Consider the following 19,913-nt stretch of genomic DNA (forward strand, 5'->3'; position numbering starts at 1 on the left):
CAGCAGGCATCGTGTCTATGAGATCTTTCACAGCCTGACCCAAGCCAGCCTTTGATTCACAAGCCTTACTATCTCTTGCTCTAGTGGGCCCTGAGCAAATCAAACCAGCCCTCACCACCTTAGGAGCCATGCCATAGCTGGGTAATGTATCCAGCCTGGTTTAGGTGAGCCTGCTGCTTTATCCTTGTCAGGTATCAGGACCGGTCCCCAGACACTAGGCACAGTACCACATACATTGATGAGGGATGAGAAAAGAGTTCTATCCTTGCCACCCCTCAGCTGAGGATGGTTAGTGCCAGGTCTATTCTCTGCCTCTGAGGAGGACCAGTTGGGCAGATGACTTCTTAGGGATGCTGGGGGGGATGCTGCTGCTGGCTCCTCCCTGGCCACCTGCACTGTAGCGCTGGCCACTGACATTCCCTAACTCAGCCCAAATATGGTGAATAGCCATGGGGCACATGCTAGACATTGGGCACAGCTTAGCCATGCCCAAACACAAGCTGCCCATCCTGAGGAAATAGTTGGGAACCTCAGAACCTTCGATGTTTCCTGCAGCCACATGGAGACCCTGGTTAGCAGATCCCCATGGAACAGGCTCAGCTTGCCATGTTCCCTTCTCAAGGTCTGCTTCCACCCTTGTGAGCTTCCTAGGTCCAGGTGTGTGTTTGGCTCATCTCAGCCAAACTAACCACTTGAGAGCCAGTGAACTCAGGGCAGGACTTGGGGAGGGGACAGCAAGGGCTGATGAGAAACAAGAAGTCCAGGAGCTGGAAGCAAGAGGAGGCTGGGCAGGCAGAGCAGGGGGAGTGAAGAGTGATCATGGGGACCAGGTGACTGTCAGTTGCCTGTCTGTGCTTCTGTGGGGATGGGAACAGCAAGGACTGCTGGGAGATAGAGAACAGGGAGGGGGGCTGCCTAGGGAGTAAAAGCCCCAGAGGAACCAGCACAGGCCTTAGCTGAGCCCTTCTTTGCTGAAAAGCCGTGTGGAGCTGTCCACTGCCAACAGACAAGGACAATAATGTGGCCTCATATCCGAAGCCAGGATCCCCATCAGCTGCTGTAGCTCTTACCTCTCCCTCAGGGAAAACTCTGGCCTTCCCAGGGCCTCCGCCTTAGTTCCTCCCTCTGTACCTTCCTCCTAGGGCTCACCTCCAACTTTGGTCTACAATATCCCCACCCCAGGAGACCTTTGTGGATATCAGCATTGAGATGATTGATTAATATGATTGATATGATGTGGGGACCATCTCAGAGCTCCCACCAGCCCCTTGACAGATCCTTGAGACTCTGACCCTCTTTGGAACAGGTGGACACTTGGGGGGTGCATTAGCTCATGGACAAGGGTCCAAGACAGCTACTTGCCTTAATCCTTGAGTTAGGGGCATCTGTTAGCCCCATAGCTCCAAGACAGATGCTGTCCTCAACTCTGCATCCAGTGGCCCCTATGCAGGTATGGCACACCTAGCAGGAGCTCACCCAAGCTGAACCATTGAAAACAAAGGTGCCAGGCAATAATTCCCAGGGGTCTAGGTGTCTGCTATGTGCTGGGTGCATGTATAAGTTCTCTCTGTGACCGTCAAGGCCAACAGACACAGCAGAGAGCCATCCGACTCTCTGATAAAGGAGCCTTCCATCCAAGAGGTAAAGGGGCAAGTGACTTGCCCAGGATATGGAATCCATCTGGGGAATCGAGGCTGGCACTGAGGGCCTGCATCCTGTACCTGTACCACTTACCAGGAAAGGTGTTAGTGTAGAGTTCCTCAGACCCTCTGACTGACTCAACTTCAAGATATACATCACGTGTGACCAGCACAGGAAAGCACTGAGAGGCAGTTTGCCTGGCAGTATGCGCTCTGGTTGATGCTGGCCAGACTTATTGCTTTACAAAAATTCCTGGCTGTGACCCACTCAAGGATTTCACAGTTTCTCACTGTTTGAAAAGCCAGATTCCTCACTGTGAAAACTCTGAACCAAACGTTTCCCTTAATGAATGGACCGAGGGGATGGAGGAAGGAAGGCACCGCCTGAAGGAGGGACCCAGAGGCGGTGCTGAGGGGCTGGGGACAGAAAGGTGCTTACCTGAGGTAGCACTGCTGCTCCTTGCCCGGCCAACCTCTGCAGGGAGCTGACCTGAGGACCTGTGACAGGCACTGCAGTGGTGGATCCCAAAGTCTGAAAAACAGAGTGTGGAATGGTCTGAGTCCAGCACCGAGCCTGGGACCATGGTCTCAGAAATGACAAAATCCACTCCCTATGCTCTCCATATGCCACTGGAAAATTGAGAGAGAGAGAGAGAGAGAGAGAGAGAGAGAGAGAGAGAGAGAAGCATTGCCCAGAACACAGCCAACCTTACTGCATCCTGATTTCCCTTTTACAATGAAGTTTCTATACCTCGAGACAAAATGTACACACTTGTATGTGTACAAGTCAGGCATAGTGGCACACGCCTTTAATCCCAGAACTCATGATGCAGAGGCAAGGGGATCTCTGAGTCCAAGGACAGCCTAGTCTACAATGGGAGTGCAGAGTTACACAGAGAGAGAGAGAGACCCTGTCTAAACAAAACCAAAAATGAAACAAAAAACCTGGGGTGTGTTGGCGCGCACTTACAATCTCAGCACTGGGGAGACAGATAAAGGTAGCTCCTTGCAGCTCCCTAGCCAGCAAGCCTCATCAAATGAGTGAGCTCCAGGTCCCACTGAGAGACACTGTCTCAAAAACCAGGGCAGAAGTTGACACACATGAACACGCACACCATGCACATGCACATACACACGCGCTCTGAGGACTGTCTGCCTGTCACTGTGGGCTCCACACCACTGCAATATGCAGAAGCTGTCTTGTCCCAGCACAGCTATCAACTGATATAACTGGGGCAGCTTGCTCAGACCCACGGAGGTGGGAGCCAGGCAAGGGTAGCCATTCCATTAACATGCCTCCAGGAGATTCCTGGGAACCAGAGGCCTGCCTGGAGAAAGCTGCCACACCATGCCAAGGCCTATACCTCACACCACTGTTTCCTTAGTGGGGTTCCCCCCATGAGTGGCTTTGTGAGGGGTTGGGCCCTGAAACTCTTGAGAGTGAGCCAAGGACCTACTACTCCCAGGGCCTTCTGACTAAGATGCCTATAACGAGGCTGCTGTTGCCCATGAGGACAGAGCACCCTTTCATGTCTCTCTGAGCCCTGATGTACTTGCTGTGGCCAGCTGCTCTGGCTTTTATGCTGGGTGTGAGGGGTCTCGGGGTCCATTTCTGAGGCCACTTCTCTCAGAATCCACCTTTGTACACTATTTCCATGTAGATCCCTCATCTTTGGGTGTTTCTTTGGCTGCCTCTTTCCTGTAAGCACTGACACCCCATACTTTATTCAGAAAGCCTTCATTTCTGCTTCAGCTCTCTTTCCTGACTATGACAGGGGCAGCTTTTGACTGTCACCTTAGTGATTTACACTCAGAGAAGAGGAGGGATGGAAAGTCAAGAGAGTAAAGGATGGCTGAGGTTTGCCCAAGGTTTGCCCGAGACCCAGAGCCTCTAGAGAGACGACAGGGATAGCTGTGTTTCCATTCTGTGCTTGATACTAAGTTACCGCACAAAGGGCTGTATATTGGGGGTGGGGGTCCTGAAGGCCATGGGAGGTTTGCATCACAGAGCCTACTGGATGATTCCAACAAGATCCTGACTGACTTTACCCAACCTCACAGCTGTGAGACCACTGCCTGGATTGGGGTGCCCCGTCTGTTCTTCAGAGAAAACTAAAATATAAGGTGCCTTTAAGTAAGTACAGTGTGCCATCAGTCAGGCTCTTGTGGGGACAGGTTCTGTACTGTACTGTGAGACCATGGCCTGAAGCACCAGAGTCCTGACAGTTCTCAGTCTAAGTCCACAGTCTCCATGCTTCCGTAGAAAGTCAGTAGCAAACACTTAGCTAACAGGGTGCCAGTATCATATGGTCTGGCGGGAGTCCTCTCAGAATATACCTGTCACCTCTCACAGATGGCCCGTCCTCTGCCAGTGCTGCACAGACTGTGGGTGTGCTCTACTCGGCCCAGAAGCACAAACAGGCATCCATAGGCATCCACCCTTCAAGTCTCATAAAACGCTCATTAATAAGTGGGAAGGCATTTTGTCTGCAACGAGCTGACCTCTCTGCTCCATGCCAGAATTTATCGATACAACAGAAGCAGTCACTTCAGAGGTTGGATCACTTAGAGCCGCACTTCTGTCAAGATAAATGACCCGCTGATGACGACATTTATAGCTCTGAGCATTTTAATAGGGAGGAAAGGGGCCATAAAAGTCAAAGATAACTTTCCTGTATTAGCTCGGTCCCACAGGCAGTCTGGGAGAGGGCGAGGAGAAGCCAGCACATGGACAGGAGGCAGGTTCAGGCAGGCCCTTCAGTCTTCAGGGCAGAAGCCCCCGTGGCTTCGGAAAAGCTTGTCTTTCTTTGGTGAATGTTGAGAAGTCTCATGGAGACTCTCCTCAGGAGCTTTAGTGGGCATGAATGAGGGAGTGCAGGTGCAGTGTGGCATCAGTCACACTTAGTGTTTCTTGCTGATGTCCCCAATGGCCACAAAAGGATTCTTGATACTTGGGCCATAAATGGAGTGACTCTGTGGTGTGGGCACTGCACAGCCTTGGGGTGAGGAGACAGTAGGAAGTGTGTGTGAGAGGGAAACATCACCCCAGGATTAAATAAGACAGAAGGCAGCCTGGAATCAGCCCATCCTGACGACCTCCTTTGGAAAGGTCTATGTGTGAAAGGCTGGGTCCCAGGGTGTTGTCGTCTGGGGTGGGGGTTGCTGTTGACCTGCAGAAGGTGGGGCTCAGCGGGCAGTCCTTAAATTTGGGGACACAACCTAATGGGGCTGTAGGACCCTCTCTTTTTCTCTTCCATTTGTGCTTCTACTTCCTGGTCATATGGTGTACACTTTGCTCCTTCATGTAATCCACATGCTCTCAGAGGCCCAAAGCCATCCTGGACCTGAATGTCCAGAGCCATGGGCTAGATAACCCCATCCCCTTACAAGATATCTTGGGTACTCATGACAGCGACACAAAGCTAAGAAACACTCCCTTTGGAAAGCTGTATCTGCCTTGCCTTCTCACCTCTAAGTTTACACGTCTGCCCCCAACATGAATACAACATATTCTGGCCCCATTGCAACCTACGGGTGGATCAGAGGGTTTCTGGCCTGAGGCTCTTGAGTACCTCCACCAAAATCCTAATGCTTCCTCCTAAGTCCAGGCTGGGGATACAGCTGGAGCCAGTCTGCTAAGCGAAGCCAGCGTGAGCCCTCTGGAGGAAAGGGTTTCCATCTTATCTGCCTCTCTCCCACTAACGTGGCCAGCGTGGCTTTCACCTCTGCGGCCATCAATGCTTCCTTTGCACCTTCCACACATTCCTGCTCTTTCCAACCCTCTCATGGCTTCTGTGCAGCCCCTCTCCAAGCCCCAAACCAGTGCAACTCTTGATGATAATACACAAAACCCTCTATTTGATTCTGGTGGAGAAGAGGGTCCCTGTGAGAGTGGAGTCTCACCAAATGCACTGTGTGTGGGCTCCTCCCCCAGGCTCTCAAAGACCTTCTCTTCACTTTTCCCTCCAAATCCCAGGCAGCTAACATTACTTTGAGTGGTACATGGGACTTCAGAAGTCACACTGGCAAGGACATCACACAAGAAGCTTTTTGATAGTAGCCAGAAGGGGTCACCATAGCAACGGCCACCACAACATCCAGGCTAGCCAGGGAATGCCTGGGCCAGGGAATGTCTGTTGTGTGAGTGGCCTTGAGCTGCCTTCCAGGGACACATGGCATGATTTCCTGCTCATGACTTCAGAGCGCTGAGTTCCACAAGGGCCCAACAGCAATGACTGCTCTGTTCTATGAGTCACCAGAGAAACACATCCTCCAGATGAATTCCTGTCCCTAAGTCACAGGGTAGTCGGGAGGCCCAAGGGCCAGAGCCACAGACAGAAGCTTAGAGGTCATAGGATTCAAGTTCCTTGAAAATTTCTGTTAAAATGTCAGAGCCCAGGAGAGTGAATTCTAGAACAGAGGCTTGATGGTTCTGAAGCTTCCTAAGGCTCAGACCCCTTCCTACAGTTCCTAACAATGTGGTGACCCCCAACCATAAAATTACTTTCATTGCTACTTCATAACTGTAATTTCACTATTGTTATGAATCATAATGTAAATATGTGTGTTTTCCAATGCTCTTAGGTGACCCCAGTGAAAAGGCCATTCAACGCCCCCCAGGGGGTTGAGACCCACAGGTTGAGAACTGCCATTCTAGAAGGTCACACCTGGAAACACACAACCTTGCTCTTTGTGCATAGTTGTGTAAACTGAAGTTCTACTGGTGGAAGATGTTCCCTTAGGCACATCAGTAAGCCAAACCTCAGAGCCAGGAAACCTAACTCATGTGGTAACATATGTGACAGGGCCGTGCTCACAGAGGAAGCTGGGCCCCGCCTGCCCTCAGAATACACTCCCCCTGGTGCTCCCTGCATCTGGGACGTCACAGCTCAGATGGGGTTGGCATGGGGCTTAGGCACACATGACCTCTCAGCTACTAACAGACACATCCCAGCAATGAAGACCAGTTGTTGAGAGTTGGTCTCAGATGGTGTGGGAATGAAAACCCAGCTTTTCTAACAAGATGCTAGGGTGGGTTGGCCAGAGAAAACAGGGGAGGGCCAGCTCAAGCTAAGGCTCTGGATGCTAGTCTCCGTCCTGCCGAGATCCCTAAATACTTCCTGGGGAGGTGATACATAGTGTGTGATGGTGGAGGAGCCAAGATGGAATCGGGGTGAGGCCAGGTCACATGACTGGCCCTTCAGAGCTCAGATTCATTATATGTGCAGTGGGCCCATGGACCATTGTCACACCAGGCACACACATGAAGGTTTCTATCCCTTGGGCCATCTGGCCCCTCTGGGTTGTGTCATGTGGTTTTGACCATGGTGCTGCAAGTAAGGACATGAGTGCCCCTCAGGGTCCAGCCTAGAATAGCAATGGGTCAGAGGGTCAGACATTTGCTTGCATTCCAACTTCCCTGAACGTCTTGGGACTGGGTCCTGAACACTTAATATGCCAGCATGTTCCATATAACCTTAGTCAACCTGTTGAGGGGGAGGTGCCAGGCACAGGGCACTGGGGTCTGAGCCCAGGATGTTCACTGGCTGTGGCTCCCAGGATGTCAAGGACAGAACTTCCAAATCTCTGATTCTCTAGCTGGTCCCTGGCTGCTTGGGATAACCCGTTTAGATGACCGTAGCCAGGGTCTGACTTTCTATGCCCGGTGCGGCTCATTCCTCCTTCTAGCTGGGTGGGAGGAAGATGGAGATGATTGCTTTCTTACCTCCGCTCCAAGTGGCCCAGCCTTGGCAGACACAGCCAGAGTGCAGCGGTTTAATTGCATGTGGGTTGTGATTTTCCTGCATTCTTACAGAACTGCTGTGATATGTGACTCAGATAACAACATCAGTAGCGGCTAATAAATATTAATATAACATAAGCACCGCTTTGACTGTCATGGGAACTAGCTTGTTATTCACAGATGAAACTCAATGGTTGTCTTTATCACTGTTGGCAGGAAAGAACCACTCGCAAACAATGCTGCTGGCACAAGTTTCTGGGCCTGGCCCCTGCACTCCAACTTGGGTGTACCCACTCCTGTTTCCTAGACACAGAGCCTCCACTAGCCTCAGCTTGATGGGTACTCCATGAAGTCTTCACAGATACCCAGAGAAATCCACAAACTGTCCTGCCTCCCCCAGCCCACTGCTCAAAGCCACGCAGGACACAGTGACAGTCAGGACCAATGCCAGGTGCACCAACTTGAATGTGAATTCCACCCAGTGACAGCGCAGTCACTCTATATAGCCTTGTCCCCCAACTCAAAGGAGCAAGTACCCTCTTCCTGTGACAGGACCAGAGAGGAGGGTGGGAGGCATCTGCATATTTGGACAATGGGCCATTGCAACATCCCTGCTGTCCTGGGTCCTGAGGACCAATGTGTACCACACGCCATGTATTGACCAAGAGGAGAGATGGAGGGAGGGAAGCATGCATATGTGAGGGGTTTGTGAAGCTGACCAACCAGAAGACAGCAGGCCAGGGATAAGGCTCCCCTTATGCATACACTGTATTGCATCCATGAAGCCCAGGACAGCACCAGTGTTCCTAGGTGGTGAGATAATGTCACCAAGGATGTTAGAATGCTCTCAGCAGCCAGAGGAATTAGTCAGACTCAGCCATGTCCCTGGAGAATCTTTGACACACATCCCATCATGCTACACCACGTGACTACACGTGGTTTGGTGACATGCAGCCAGGATAGCCAGGGAGGGGTGAGGGAGGCAGGGACCATGAAGGAGTCTGAGGGCTCTGATCCCCGCAGGGCTTTGAGCAAAGGAGAACTGAAGTACTCCTGTGCTTGCTCACCAAGAGCTAATCAGGGGGAGGCCTTCTGCATTGAACAACTAGAAACAAGCATGGGGAGACAGAGAGCAGGAAGGCTTCCTGGAGGAGGCGGTGTCTGGGGTGGACCTTTAAATTTGGGCCAGAATGTTCCAAATGGGCAGTAGATGAAGTTCACAGGAACCAGAAGGGAGGACAGAGAAGCCATCAGCAGGGGCACCAGGGAGCCAGTGGGAAGGAAAGTGGCAGAGAAGGGGCATATGCAGAGGCTCTGTCTATGGGGGCCTTGAATGTCACAACCAAGAGCTTGGTCACTCTGGAAGTGACAGAGCACATCTTAGCTAATATAGCTGGGGCAGGTGTATCACTATTGGATCAGAGACACTGTGTGTACAATGCTGCACTTGAGCCAGGGCCACCAACACCTGAGGACAGCCAAAGGGTTAGGTTCTCATCCCTTTAATACATTAGATGCCAGCTAGCTGCCTCCCTGGCTTGCTGGAAGGCCATAACAAGGCAGGCAGTGGAGGGGCAGTGTGTGGAGATGGCACACCATGGCCTACAGACCCATCTGGACCTTTGCACTCTCTCCTGCTGAGGCCAGTTTTCCAATGAGGTCCTTCCCTGGCCTGCAGCCTGCTCTCTCCCAGGATGCTAAGGATAACCCCCAGTGCAGGGCAGGTGCCAAGCACTAGCTGCCTCTTGGACTCTCAGGGAACTGCCAGACTGTTAAACTATACCTTCAAGGCAAGAGCTCTTGGAAAACTGGACCCTTCATATCTTGGGAAGGGGTTCTTTGCTATAGCTATGAGAAGAAGGTGACCGGGGACTGGCCTCCGTGGCTCAGCTGCCAGTGCAGGTGGCCGGTGGAGCTGGTGATCCTGACTGAGACTTGGTCAGCTAGGGTAAGGTACCCCAGGCCACTCCAACAATTGCAGGGGCCCACTCAGAGGGCAGCTGTCAATCAGATGAGAAACACTAGCGGCTATACACTCGGCTGCCATCGGAAATACCCTTTCTGCAGCACTGGGGCAGCGGAGTAGCTTAATTAACTTGAAAGGATGTAATTTTATGCTATTTAGTACAAATGCACACTCTAAATGGCATCGCACTCTAAAGATCAGGGGCTGTGATCCGTGGGGGAGGGGGAAAACATGGCCAGAGGATCCTGGCAAACACGGGAGTGGGGGGACATTCTGCAAACTTCTGCATGTAAATGAAAACCTCTGAAGCGACACAAAGCCAAAGAAGGCGACCAGAACAGCTGTAGCTGAAAGGGCTCGGTCCCTCTCAGCGCCCCTGAGAAATGCAAAGCATTTTGGGAAGAAAATTGGACTCTGGCACCTAGGAGGTCAGTGGGACTCTCCCATCCACCCTGTCCACCTGCTGTGGAACCTACCTCACCCTTCCTGATGGTAATGCCCCGGATGAGGCATTACCTTCTCTACTTCTCTAAGAGAAGCTAAGACAAGTGTGTGTCCAGACTCGCAAAAGCTTGGGGGCTTGGGCATGCTAGGTTGCATGTCCCGGCCCCGTGGTTCTCACTGTATGTGACTTGTACTTCATTTACAAAATGCTGGACCTTTCTTTGGAGACAGGGTGTGGTTCACGCCTTGGTGCCCGAGGCTCACCACTCTGCTCTGGCTGAGGCTATGTTTGAACATTACAGAAGGCTGGGATGCTCTAGGCCAGTGTTTCTCAACCTTCCTAACGCCGTGACCCTTCAATACAGTTCCTCGTGTTGTGGTGACACCCAACCATACAATTATTTTTGTTGTTACTTCATAGCTGTAATTTCAGTACTGTTATGAATAATAATGTAAATATCTCTGTTTTCTGATGCTCTTAGGTGACCTCTATTAAAAGGTTGTTCAACCCTAAAGGGTTTGCTGCCCACGGGTTGAGAACTGCTGCTGTAAGCTATTCCCTGGTTTCTGTTAGGAATGTCCTTACAGGACTCATAATGTGTTCAGAGCCACAGAGCCTCAGGCTGCATGCTCCAGGTGACCCTTCAGTGCCCATCCCGGGAGGGCTTTCAGGGCACATTAACTATGAAGCTGGGGCCCCTAGCTGTGCCAGCAGGACATATCATGGGCTGGCAGGTGCCTAGCTTGTTTTCAGTCAGGGATATGAAGAGATTCCTGATAAAGGTAGCAGGAAGGTGGCACAGGGTGACCAGAAGTCCTACACTGCCTCCCGGGGCAGTGGCAGTGTGGCACTGTGTGGCAGGTGACTTATGGGAGGGACAATCCTGAGTCCCATCTGTGGCTTGTTCCCCTCTAGGTGATGGCTCCTCCCTGACCATGGGCCACCTGCCCTTTTGGTATGGAATGCTGGGCAGCCAGTGTGCCCGTGGGGCTAGAGAATCATGGGCCAAGGTTCTCCAGCAGGCACCCAGTGCGTCTGGTGCAGGGGCAAGGGCCTGCTCCATACTCTGGAAGGACAAGTAACAGTAACAAGCAGTTAAGCTATCTGGAAGTGCTGCTTAAGAACTTCCACGGATGACAGAGGGACTCCAGGCCCAGCAGGATGGAATGTGTCTCCAACCCCAGCCATTTGAGAGGCTGAGGTGTGAGTATGGAGGAATTCAAGGAGAATTCAAGGCCAGCCCAGCTTGTTAGTGAGACTCTGACTCAAAAACAAATAAACTCCGGAGTGGGGGATGAAAAGGAAGGAGGGAGAAGGTGAGGTTGTGGGAGGGAAGGAGGTAGGGATTATGTGTGTGATCAAGAGATTAAAGTTAGACAAAGAGACAGAAACCTCCTGGCAGAGGTAGGGCCCAGAGGTGCTGGGTGTTGGGGTCAGAAAGTGCCCTCTGCCAGAGTACTGCCTTTTTAAGAGTGGCTAGATTGGGGGACATCACCAGGGCACTCTGGGTACAGGCACATCAGGACAGGAGACCCTGGAATCAGGGCTTGATGGCCCAAGGCCCACATGCCAAAGTTTCAGTCTCCTTGGCATCTCTTTTACAGACACCAGTGTCCCCACATCTCCCAGCTCACCCTCACTTCCTCTCAGACTGTGGGATGTCAGAGCACTCCAAGCTCAGTGGCTCCCTAGGCCACCCAGAGATGGGGTAGGCCCTGCCTTCACTGAGGCCTGCCAGGAGCATGGAGTGGGTGTGGGGTTGGCCTGCTCAGCTCAAGAGGTCATTTGTTTACACTCATACCTGCACTACACATAAGCACCCCTTCTGAGGGAGGGAAACCTTACCATGGGGATACTCTAGTCACCTGTCCTGGTATGTCACTCCAGGCCAGTCAGTAGCCATAGGCATGTGGCTTGGAGGCCTGCTACTATGACTGTGGAGCTGGCACTAGTCACTCAGACTTCCCACGCATAGGCATTCCTCATTTCAACCCATGGACCATTGTGTGCTCAGGGTGTCTTCTCACAGTGTCTAATACACACCTGGAACTAGAAGGACCTAAAAACCTGAGCTGTCACCTGAGTGAAGCTGTAGGACATCATGGCGCAGGCAACCCTTGATGAAGACAATGGATCTCCAAAGCCTCTGTTTTTCCATCTATAAAATGAGGTTGTGCTGGTTTTATAAGGGGAGATTGTGAGATGGACTGAGGCAGGTGTCAGTTGAGGATAAGGTGGCTCTGCCTGGCTTTATCCTTTTGGGGCAGGAAGCCCAGGCCTCATGCAAGCTGGACTGTGCAGCCATGTGTGTGTCAAGATGTTATAATGCCAGTATGGCATGGCTGCCCTCAGGGGACACAGCACCCCATTGTCTCTATGCAGCTTTGTGAGAATGTTAGCATTCCTAATTTAAACGTGTTGAAAATGAACGTCAGATCCCGAGCTGTCTGGACTGAAAGAGAAAAGAGACCCAGGCTCAGTACCTGCAGTGGGAGACACACATATCACATGACCACCTCCTCTAATGAAATAGCGGTAGCCCTCTGTCTGAGAGCTCTGGGGTGAGACTATAGACCCCTCATGCTGTCCCTGGAGAAGCCTCCCAGCTTGCTGCCTGCCAGGCCTGGAGGAGGTGGCACTGGGAAGCTGCAGCAGTCAGTCCCGTTTATAAGGCACTTCTCTGCTGAGGTCCAACAGGAAACAATGCCAGTCCATATCTGTGACCCTTATAAGGCTCTGATTGGGCTGGAGAGATGGCTCAGTGGTTAAGAGCACCGACTGCTCTTCCAGAGGTCCTGAGTTCAATTCCCAGCAACCACATGGTGGCTCACAACCATCTGTAATGGGATGTAATGCCATCTTCTGGTGTGTCTGAAGAGAGCAATGGTGTACTCATATACATAAAATGAATAATTAAACCTTAAAAAAAAAAAAAAAGAATAAGGCTCTGATTGCCTCCTGACCGTCTGTTCTTGAGTCCTCTCCATGTGACACCCCACCTGAAGGCCCTCACCTCCCAGCACCTGGCACCTGCCAGCCACTTGGTCTGTGCACCAGGTATAAGATACACGCTGTTTGAAAGGCGGCAAAGGAAAAAGCAAAAATCTCATTACTATTTTAAAACATTAATTACACGTTGGGAATGATAGTATCAGGGACATGCTGGTTATGTATCATTGCAGTCAGTTGTCCCGGTTCTTTTTACTCCTCTCAGGGGCTGATGAGACAGTGCACAGGGGTTTTCTGAGGTAATGGGAATATTCCCTATCTCATCTCCACGGGTGTATGAGTTACCTGCACGCCTGAGACTGTCAAAACCCATCAGACGGTACAATTAAGAACTGTGAATTTCAAATGTATGTAAATTATATATCAAAGAAGAAATTACACATTAAAAAAGTCAAGCACCAGTTACAGCTCCCTTTTAGAAAGGCAGAGCCCTGGGGGCAGCTGGGGGAGCACCCATGGGGTGAGCCTTATCCTATGGGGGCAACCCCAATACTGTCTCCTATAGGAAACTCTGATGTATTGAAATGGACTAGACAGTCCTGACTATGTCTATTGGGGCCTGGGAGAGGACCCAGGATGAAGACGTGGAGCATGCATACAGTAAGGATTTCTTGGTAGCACAGGGCAAGTATGCTTATCACAGAGGTTATGCCGCTGTGCACGCCCTGCTTCGCTGATCACCAATGCAGTCTGAAGGATGGTGCTTGCACTGGAAACCATAGAGAAGAGGAGCTCGGCCCAGGACAGGGAAAAAGGGGACTTCAGGAACCCTCTCTGGCTCCCAGTCTGGAGTACCACAGGTGTAGAGTGGGCACTGAGTAAGTGGTACAGTGTCAAACACAGCACACACCCATCCTGTCCCCTGCCAGGAGCACTTAGGAAGTCCCAGCAAGAAGCCTAAGATAGCTCAGGCAGGGCTGGGGTCAGGGATATTCCTACAGAGACAGACAAGCAATAAGCCAAGGGCCAGTGGGTACTGTGGGAGCTACATTCTACATCAGAAGACCCCATTAATCTAGGGTGAAATAGGTAGAAAGAACAGGGAATCAGGGGTCAGATACCCCAGGGACCACCCTAAAGCCAACAGCTGTGTGAGCAGTCAGCGTGCAAGGCTGCTTCAGATAAGAAGGAGGGTCATCATGCAGTCAGCCAAGGCCCGTGTCTTTTCGCTTCCCGCTCTAGGAGCAGTATACGCTTCAGATATAGGCAACAGAGCATTTGTGGAAACTCCTGATACTAGGAAGGAAGTTAGCAGGAGCCCCATGGGATCCAAAAAAAAAAAAAAAAAAAAAAAAAAAAGTGAAGTCAACTGATAAGAAGTTACCAAGATAGAGATTAAGTCCTGTCCTCTGAAGTACTCACAACCCAGAGTCAGAAGGTTGGGAACCCAGGGGAGCCCTTGAGATCCTGAGCTTCAGTCTTTCAACCTGCAAGGTTGGTAGTGGCTACAAATGCAGAATTGAGTCTTAAATTATCAGCAACCTCTGCCAGGCCATGGACACTGTGGTCACTAGGCAGTGACCCTGTGTATGACTCCTCTTAGCCAGAGGACCCAGGCTGCAGATGGCTCATTAGGCCTGGTGTGACCCTTTGGCCACCTGAATCATTTTGATCTCCAGACATGAACTGTGATCCCTCCCGCTAGTTTCATTAGCATCTCTCCTCTTCTTCCTGAGCTATGAGCATACCTCATCATCATACCTCACCAGTCTCTCTCCACAACAAGCCAGGATATAAAATGTGTGCTTAAGGATGGAGCTCCATGCACAAGGGGTGCTTCCACCTCAGATTTGGAAGTCTCCAGTTACTGGTGACAACTTGAAGGGTAGGTCACATCGCGGAGCCTCAGAGAAGAGGCAGACCACTGCGGCTAGAACATCTTGAGCCCCGTGTGTGCTCTGGACCTCTGGACATCATTTGCTAGGTACTCTGTGAAGGGCAGAAGGTGAGCCCGGCCAGTATCCTCAGCCCTGGTACCTGGAGCCCACGAGTCAGAGAAGAGCCACAAGACCCCAGCCCCACCAGCCCACCTTGTTCTGTACTAGACACAGAACTGGCTGTTCATCCTGAAATTCTATGAAGAGGCCCAGGACACACCCAGGGCACCAAGTGGACCTGGGTGCCTACAGTGTAATGCCACCTAGCCTCTGAGCTGTGGCAAAGTGCCAGCAGACAGTTGGAAGCAGGGCTGGCTAGGCCATGGCATAAACCACATATAGTTGTAGGGGAAGATGTGGGAGGTACACAGGCTGCCTTGGGGACAGAGAAGTGATGCACACTCTGGCTGGGGTAGAGATGGGGATACAAGGCTACACTAAACAGGGCTTCGTTCCAGATCTCTTATGGCCTTATGATGCTTTGAATGCATAGGGCTCTTCTGAGGCTGAGAGTTCCCCTCTTGGGGTCCCTGTGTCCTAGGGCACTGAGATTCCAACCCTTTCCATTGACTCAGACCCTCACACTGAACTGTGGGCATAAGCCCACATTCTATAGATGGGGAAACTGAGGCCCAGCCAAGGCAGGAGCAGAGAACCTTGAACCACACATGTTCACTTTCATACATGGCAGGGAGAAAGCCATACACATCTAGGTCAACACCAACTGGTCCTTTTCTTCTCCAGGCATTAAGCAGGCACTGACCTGGACCAGCAAGTTGTTCTTCAGTGACACAGTTCTGAGAGGAGAACCAGAGGATCAGAAAGTAAAGATAGCAAAGATGGGACCAGAAGGTCTTACACAGCTGTGTCTTAGGCTGAACAAGTTTACTAAGAATTGCAGCGTCTTATATACACTCTGCAGAAGGAAAACATGACAGACTCAGCGGAAAGCTGTCACACAAATGGACAAAGTCAGCAGGAAGCCAGTCAAGCAGTGTTACACAAAGGGAACACAGGGTGTCTCAAGTGTGTCACAGATAGAGCTCACAGCAACCTTGGGACTGGTGGCCACAGCCCTTTAGGAAGCAAGAGTTGAGTTTCCAGGATCCAAAGTTGCAGCTTCCCCAAGATCCTGGCCCTAGGCCATCACCAGCTGTTCAGAGCATGTTCCTGGTTTTAGACTAAGAATAACATTCCTTCTCTGTACATCATCAGAGCCTTAGGGAAAGCCTTGGACAAGCCTGGCTCCCAACAGTTTTCCCCTCTTTTATTTTTTGAGGCCAAATAATTTACTCACGGCTGAGTGTCCAAGAGACTCTGATATTCCCTAAACCAAGAGAAGCCTCCTAATGATGTAAAAAGGGTCACTAACATAAGCAGTCTGAGTGTAGAGTTAAAAGGACGTTAATGGATGCCAAAGGGGTTGAGTCCCTAGAACTTGTACAGTACATCTTTGGCAGTTCCCATGGGAAACTGAAGGCACCTAAGTCAGTAACTAACTACTTAAGGGTTATGAAATCTAAGAAATCTAAACTAACATTCTCATAATGTCCTATTTCCTATAAGTTATTTTTAATTTTGTTCCATTTTTACTTAGATTCACTGTAGCTTAATGGAGTGAGGCAGACATAGTTCAAGCCAGCATGATGGTAAAAAACATAATGGATGTTGTATAGTTTGTGTTGCATCTTCTAAGTGCAACACTGTAGCTCTTAGAGAATTTAATGTTGCCTCTGGATTTTTATCTATACATTCTTGTGCTGCCAAAGCCAAAGAGGTACTAAAAGCAAGCGAGTGGTGGTGGCTCACACCTTTAATCCAGCACTCAGGAGGCACGGGCCAACACATCTCCGAGTTTCAGAGCAACCTGGTCTTCAGATGGGGTTTCAAGATGGCCAGGACTACATAGAGAAACCCTGTCTAAAACAAAACAAAACAAACAAAACAACTCCCCCCCCCAAACCCCCAAGCCGCCCAAACCAAAAGCAAGCTAACAAAATGGGCAATTTGCACTTGTGGGTTAGTGCCACTGTGGAAGCAGCTAGAGACATAGTAACAGTGATGATGAACTGTATCACCCAGACTGTAAGCCCAAACAAGCCCTATCTCTTGTTGCCATAGCAACAAGAAAAATAACACACCCAGTCTCCCAAGTGCTGGGATTCTAGGTGTGTACCACCATACCCAGCCTCTTGTGCTTATGTAATAAACATGCCCTTAACAAACACTCCTCCACTGCTGATGGGAGTACAAATTTGCACAACTACTCTGGAAATCAATTTGGCAGTTTCTCAGAAAATTGGAAATAGTTCTACCTCAAGACCCAGCTATACCACTCCTGGGCATATACTCAAAAGATGCTCCACCATCCCACAAGGACACTTGCTCAACTATGCTCATGGCAGCTTTATTCATAATAGCCAGAAACTGGAAACAACCTAGATGTCCCTCAATTGAAGAATGGGTAAAGAAAATGTGGTTCGTTTACACACTGGAATACTGCACAGCCATTAAAAACAAGGGCATCATGAATTTTTGCAGGCAAATAGATGGAACTAGAAAATATTATCTGGAATGAGGTACCCCAGACCCAAAAGGACATGCATGGTATGTACTCACTTATAAGTGGATATTAGCCATAAAGTACGGGATAACCACGATACAGCCCACAGACTCAAAGAAGACAAATAACAAGGAGAACCCAGGGGAGAATGGCTGAATCTCTCTCAGAATGGGGAACTAAAGTAGATATTGGAGATGGAAGAAGGGAGGAAACTGGGTGGGAAAGGGAACAGGGAAGAGAACGGGGTGGGGGGGGATCAGGTGTAGGGAGAGCAATGGAAAGAGAATGGAAATCAGAAATGGGCAGCTAGGAGGCTTCTCTAGGACTTGCCAGAGACCTGGGATGGAGGAGACCCCAGGGAATCTATGGGGTGATTCTACCTGAGACTCCCAACAGTGGGGAGCCCTAACAGTGGAGGAGTCCAAAGAGGACACCTCCTGTAGCCAGGCAAGACTTCCAGTGGAGGAATAAGGATAGCAACCCACCCACAAAACCTTCGACCCAATATGTGTCCTGCCTACAAGCTGTGCAGAGACAAAAATGGAGCAGAATGGAGGGAACGGCCAGCCAATGACTGGCCCAACTTGAGACCCATCCCATGGGCAAGAACCAATCCCGACACTATTAATGATATTCTGTTACGCTTTCAGGCAGGAGCCTAGCATAACTCCTCTGAGAGGCTTCACCCAGAAGTCAATGGAAACATGCAGAGACCACAGTCAAATAAGTAGATGAGTCTTATTTTTTCCACGGAGTCTTGTGGAAAAGTTGGGGGAAGAATTGAGGGACCCAAAGAGAATAGAGACTCCACAGGAAGACCAACAGAGTCAACTAACCTGGACCTTTGGGGGCTCCCAGAGACTGAACTGCCAGCTAAAGAGCTAGCATGGGCTAGACCTAGGCCACCTGCACATACATGCAGTCTGATCTTCATGCAGATCTTCCAACAACTGAAGTGAGGGCTGTCCCTGAATCTGTTTCCTGCCTGTGGATCCTGTTCCTCTAACTGGGCTGCCTTGTCTGGCCTCAGTGGGAGAGGATGAGCCTAGTCCTGCAGAGACTTGATGTGCCAGGGTGGGGTGATTTCTGAGAAGAGGAGGGGAAATGGTGGAGGCACTGTGGGAGGTGGGACTGGCAGAGGAGGGGGGCTGGATATTGGGATATAAAGTGAATAAATTAATTAATGGGGCAAGGGGGGACATGCCTTTGCCACCTATATCCTGCCATCAGTCCATCTCAATGGGCAGGGAGCATCCTGGCTCATGACAGACAGAGAAAGGGGCAGATAGACGCTCCAGGTGTCTCCAAGTAAGCAAGTTTCCAAGGGGCTGGGCTTGAGGAAACAGCCAGGTTCTGTGAGGGCGGCTAAGTGTTCTTGTTTGCTTTCTGTTACTGTGATAAACATCACAACCAAAAGCAACCTGGTGGGGCGGAGCTTTGTCTTAGTTTACAGACAGGTCACCATCAAGGGAAGCCAAAGGAGAAACCCAGAAGCCTGAGCTGAAGCAGAGACCATGAAGGAATGCTGTTCCAGGCTCTCATATTCAGCTATTTCTTACACCACCATGGACCACCTACCCAGAGAAGACAACACTGACAGTGGGCTCGGCCTTCCTACACCAATCAGCAATAGAGAATTCCCCAGACGCGTCCACAGGCCACTCTGATAGAGGGAATTTCTCAGATGAGTTTCCTTCTTCCTAGGTGACTCTAGTTTGTGTCTAAGATCAGAGTCCCTAGGCATCTAGACACCTTACAAGTGTCTGACAAGTGCCTTTTCTTTGCTGCTCAACTCTTAACAGGAAGACAGCCAGGACTCAACACTAAGCTACCTCAACCCCATCGTAGTCATAGAAAGAGACTGCAAATCTCACAATGAATTCATCAATATTTAATTTACTCATTGCAGGTGGTAATCTACTTAGCTTAGTGGCAGAAATATTGAGGTTTACCGGTCAGTCAAATGTTGTGTGGTGGCTGCCTGCCTTCAGGAGCTGGCTACGTCAGGCTTGTGGAAGGTGCACAGCTTGCAGGTCTGCCCCATGCTACCCATGCACTCTTGGGCCCAACACCAGCTTGAGGCTGACTGAAGTCTTAGGTAATCCCTGGGAACCACCTGCCACTCAGGAGCACCCAAGGCAGGAGTTTAATTTTTAAGACCCACTTTGGAAACAGGAAAGAATGTTTTTAGGAAAAAAAATGAAGAAAGAAGGTGCTGTCCTCTTGCGGACTTCTGACTAGGATTACATGAACTACGGTGGAGTTCTCTAATTATTCCTAGATAGAAAACTGGGGACTGCCCACAACTAAGTCACTCACCCACATTCAGGGAAGAGAGGGGAGGTGGCCGTCATTGCCAGTGTCCATGACAATCTTTGTCTCAGCCTGCTATCCCGTCTTGGGAGCTGTAGCTGCTGGTCAGCACCTACATGACAGTCCCACAGCCAGACACCAGCTCTCCTCTAGAACCATGTGTATAGCCCCCTGCACGCTCTTCCACCTCAGCACTTCTGGACACCCCCTCCCCCTTCCCCAAAGGCCACAGTACCTCCTGCCAGCTCTACTGCAGTCCTGGCCTCTATGGACGAATCAGTCCCCGAGCCCATGGCAACCCAGAAGCCCAGAAGTCACACATGAAGATCAGCTCTTTGGGAACATCTTTGCTGGCCT

At 50.5% G+C, this 19,913-nt stretch overlaps 1 protein-coding gene across 2 annotated transcripts in view; it reads right to left on the reverse strand.

Annotated features, from left to right (window-relative positions):
* The window catches only part of Phf21b (PHD finger protein 21B), a 74,466-nt gene that overhangs the window by 19,570 nt on the left and 34,983 nt on the right, over positions 1–19,913 (reverse strand). For both annotated transcript variants that reach the window (XM_034516997.2, XM_076911789.1), the window contains exon 3: positions 2,080–2,172. In XM_034516997.2, the coding sequence (XP_034372888.1) occupies positions 2,080–2,172 (93 nt within the window). The remainder of the gene's footprint in view (positions 1–2,079; positions 2,173–19,913) is intronic.

Source organism: Arvicanthis niloticus, chromosome 13, assembly GCF_011762505.2.
Source record: "Arvicanthis niloticus isolate mArvNil1 chromosome 13, mArvNil1.pat.X, whole genome shotgun sequence".
NCBI lineage: Eukaryota > Metazoa > Chordata > Mammalia > Rodentia > Muridae > Arvicanthis > Arvicanthis niloticus.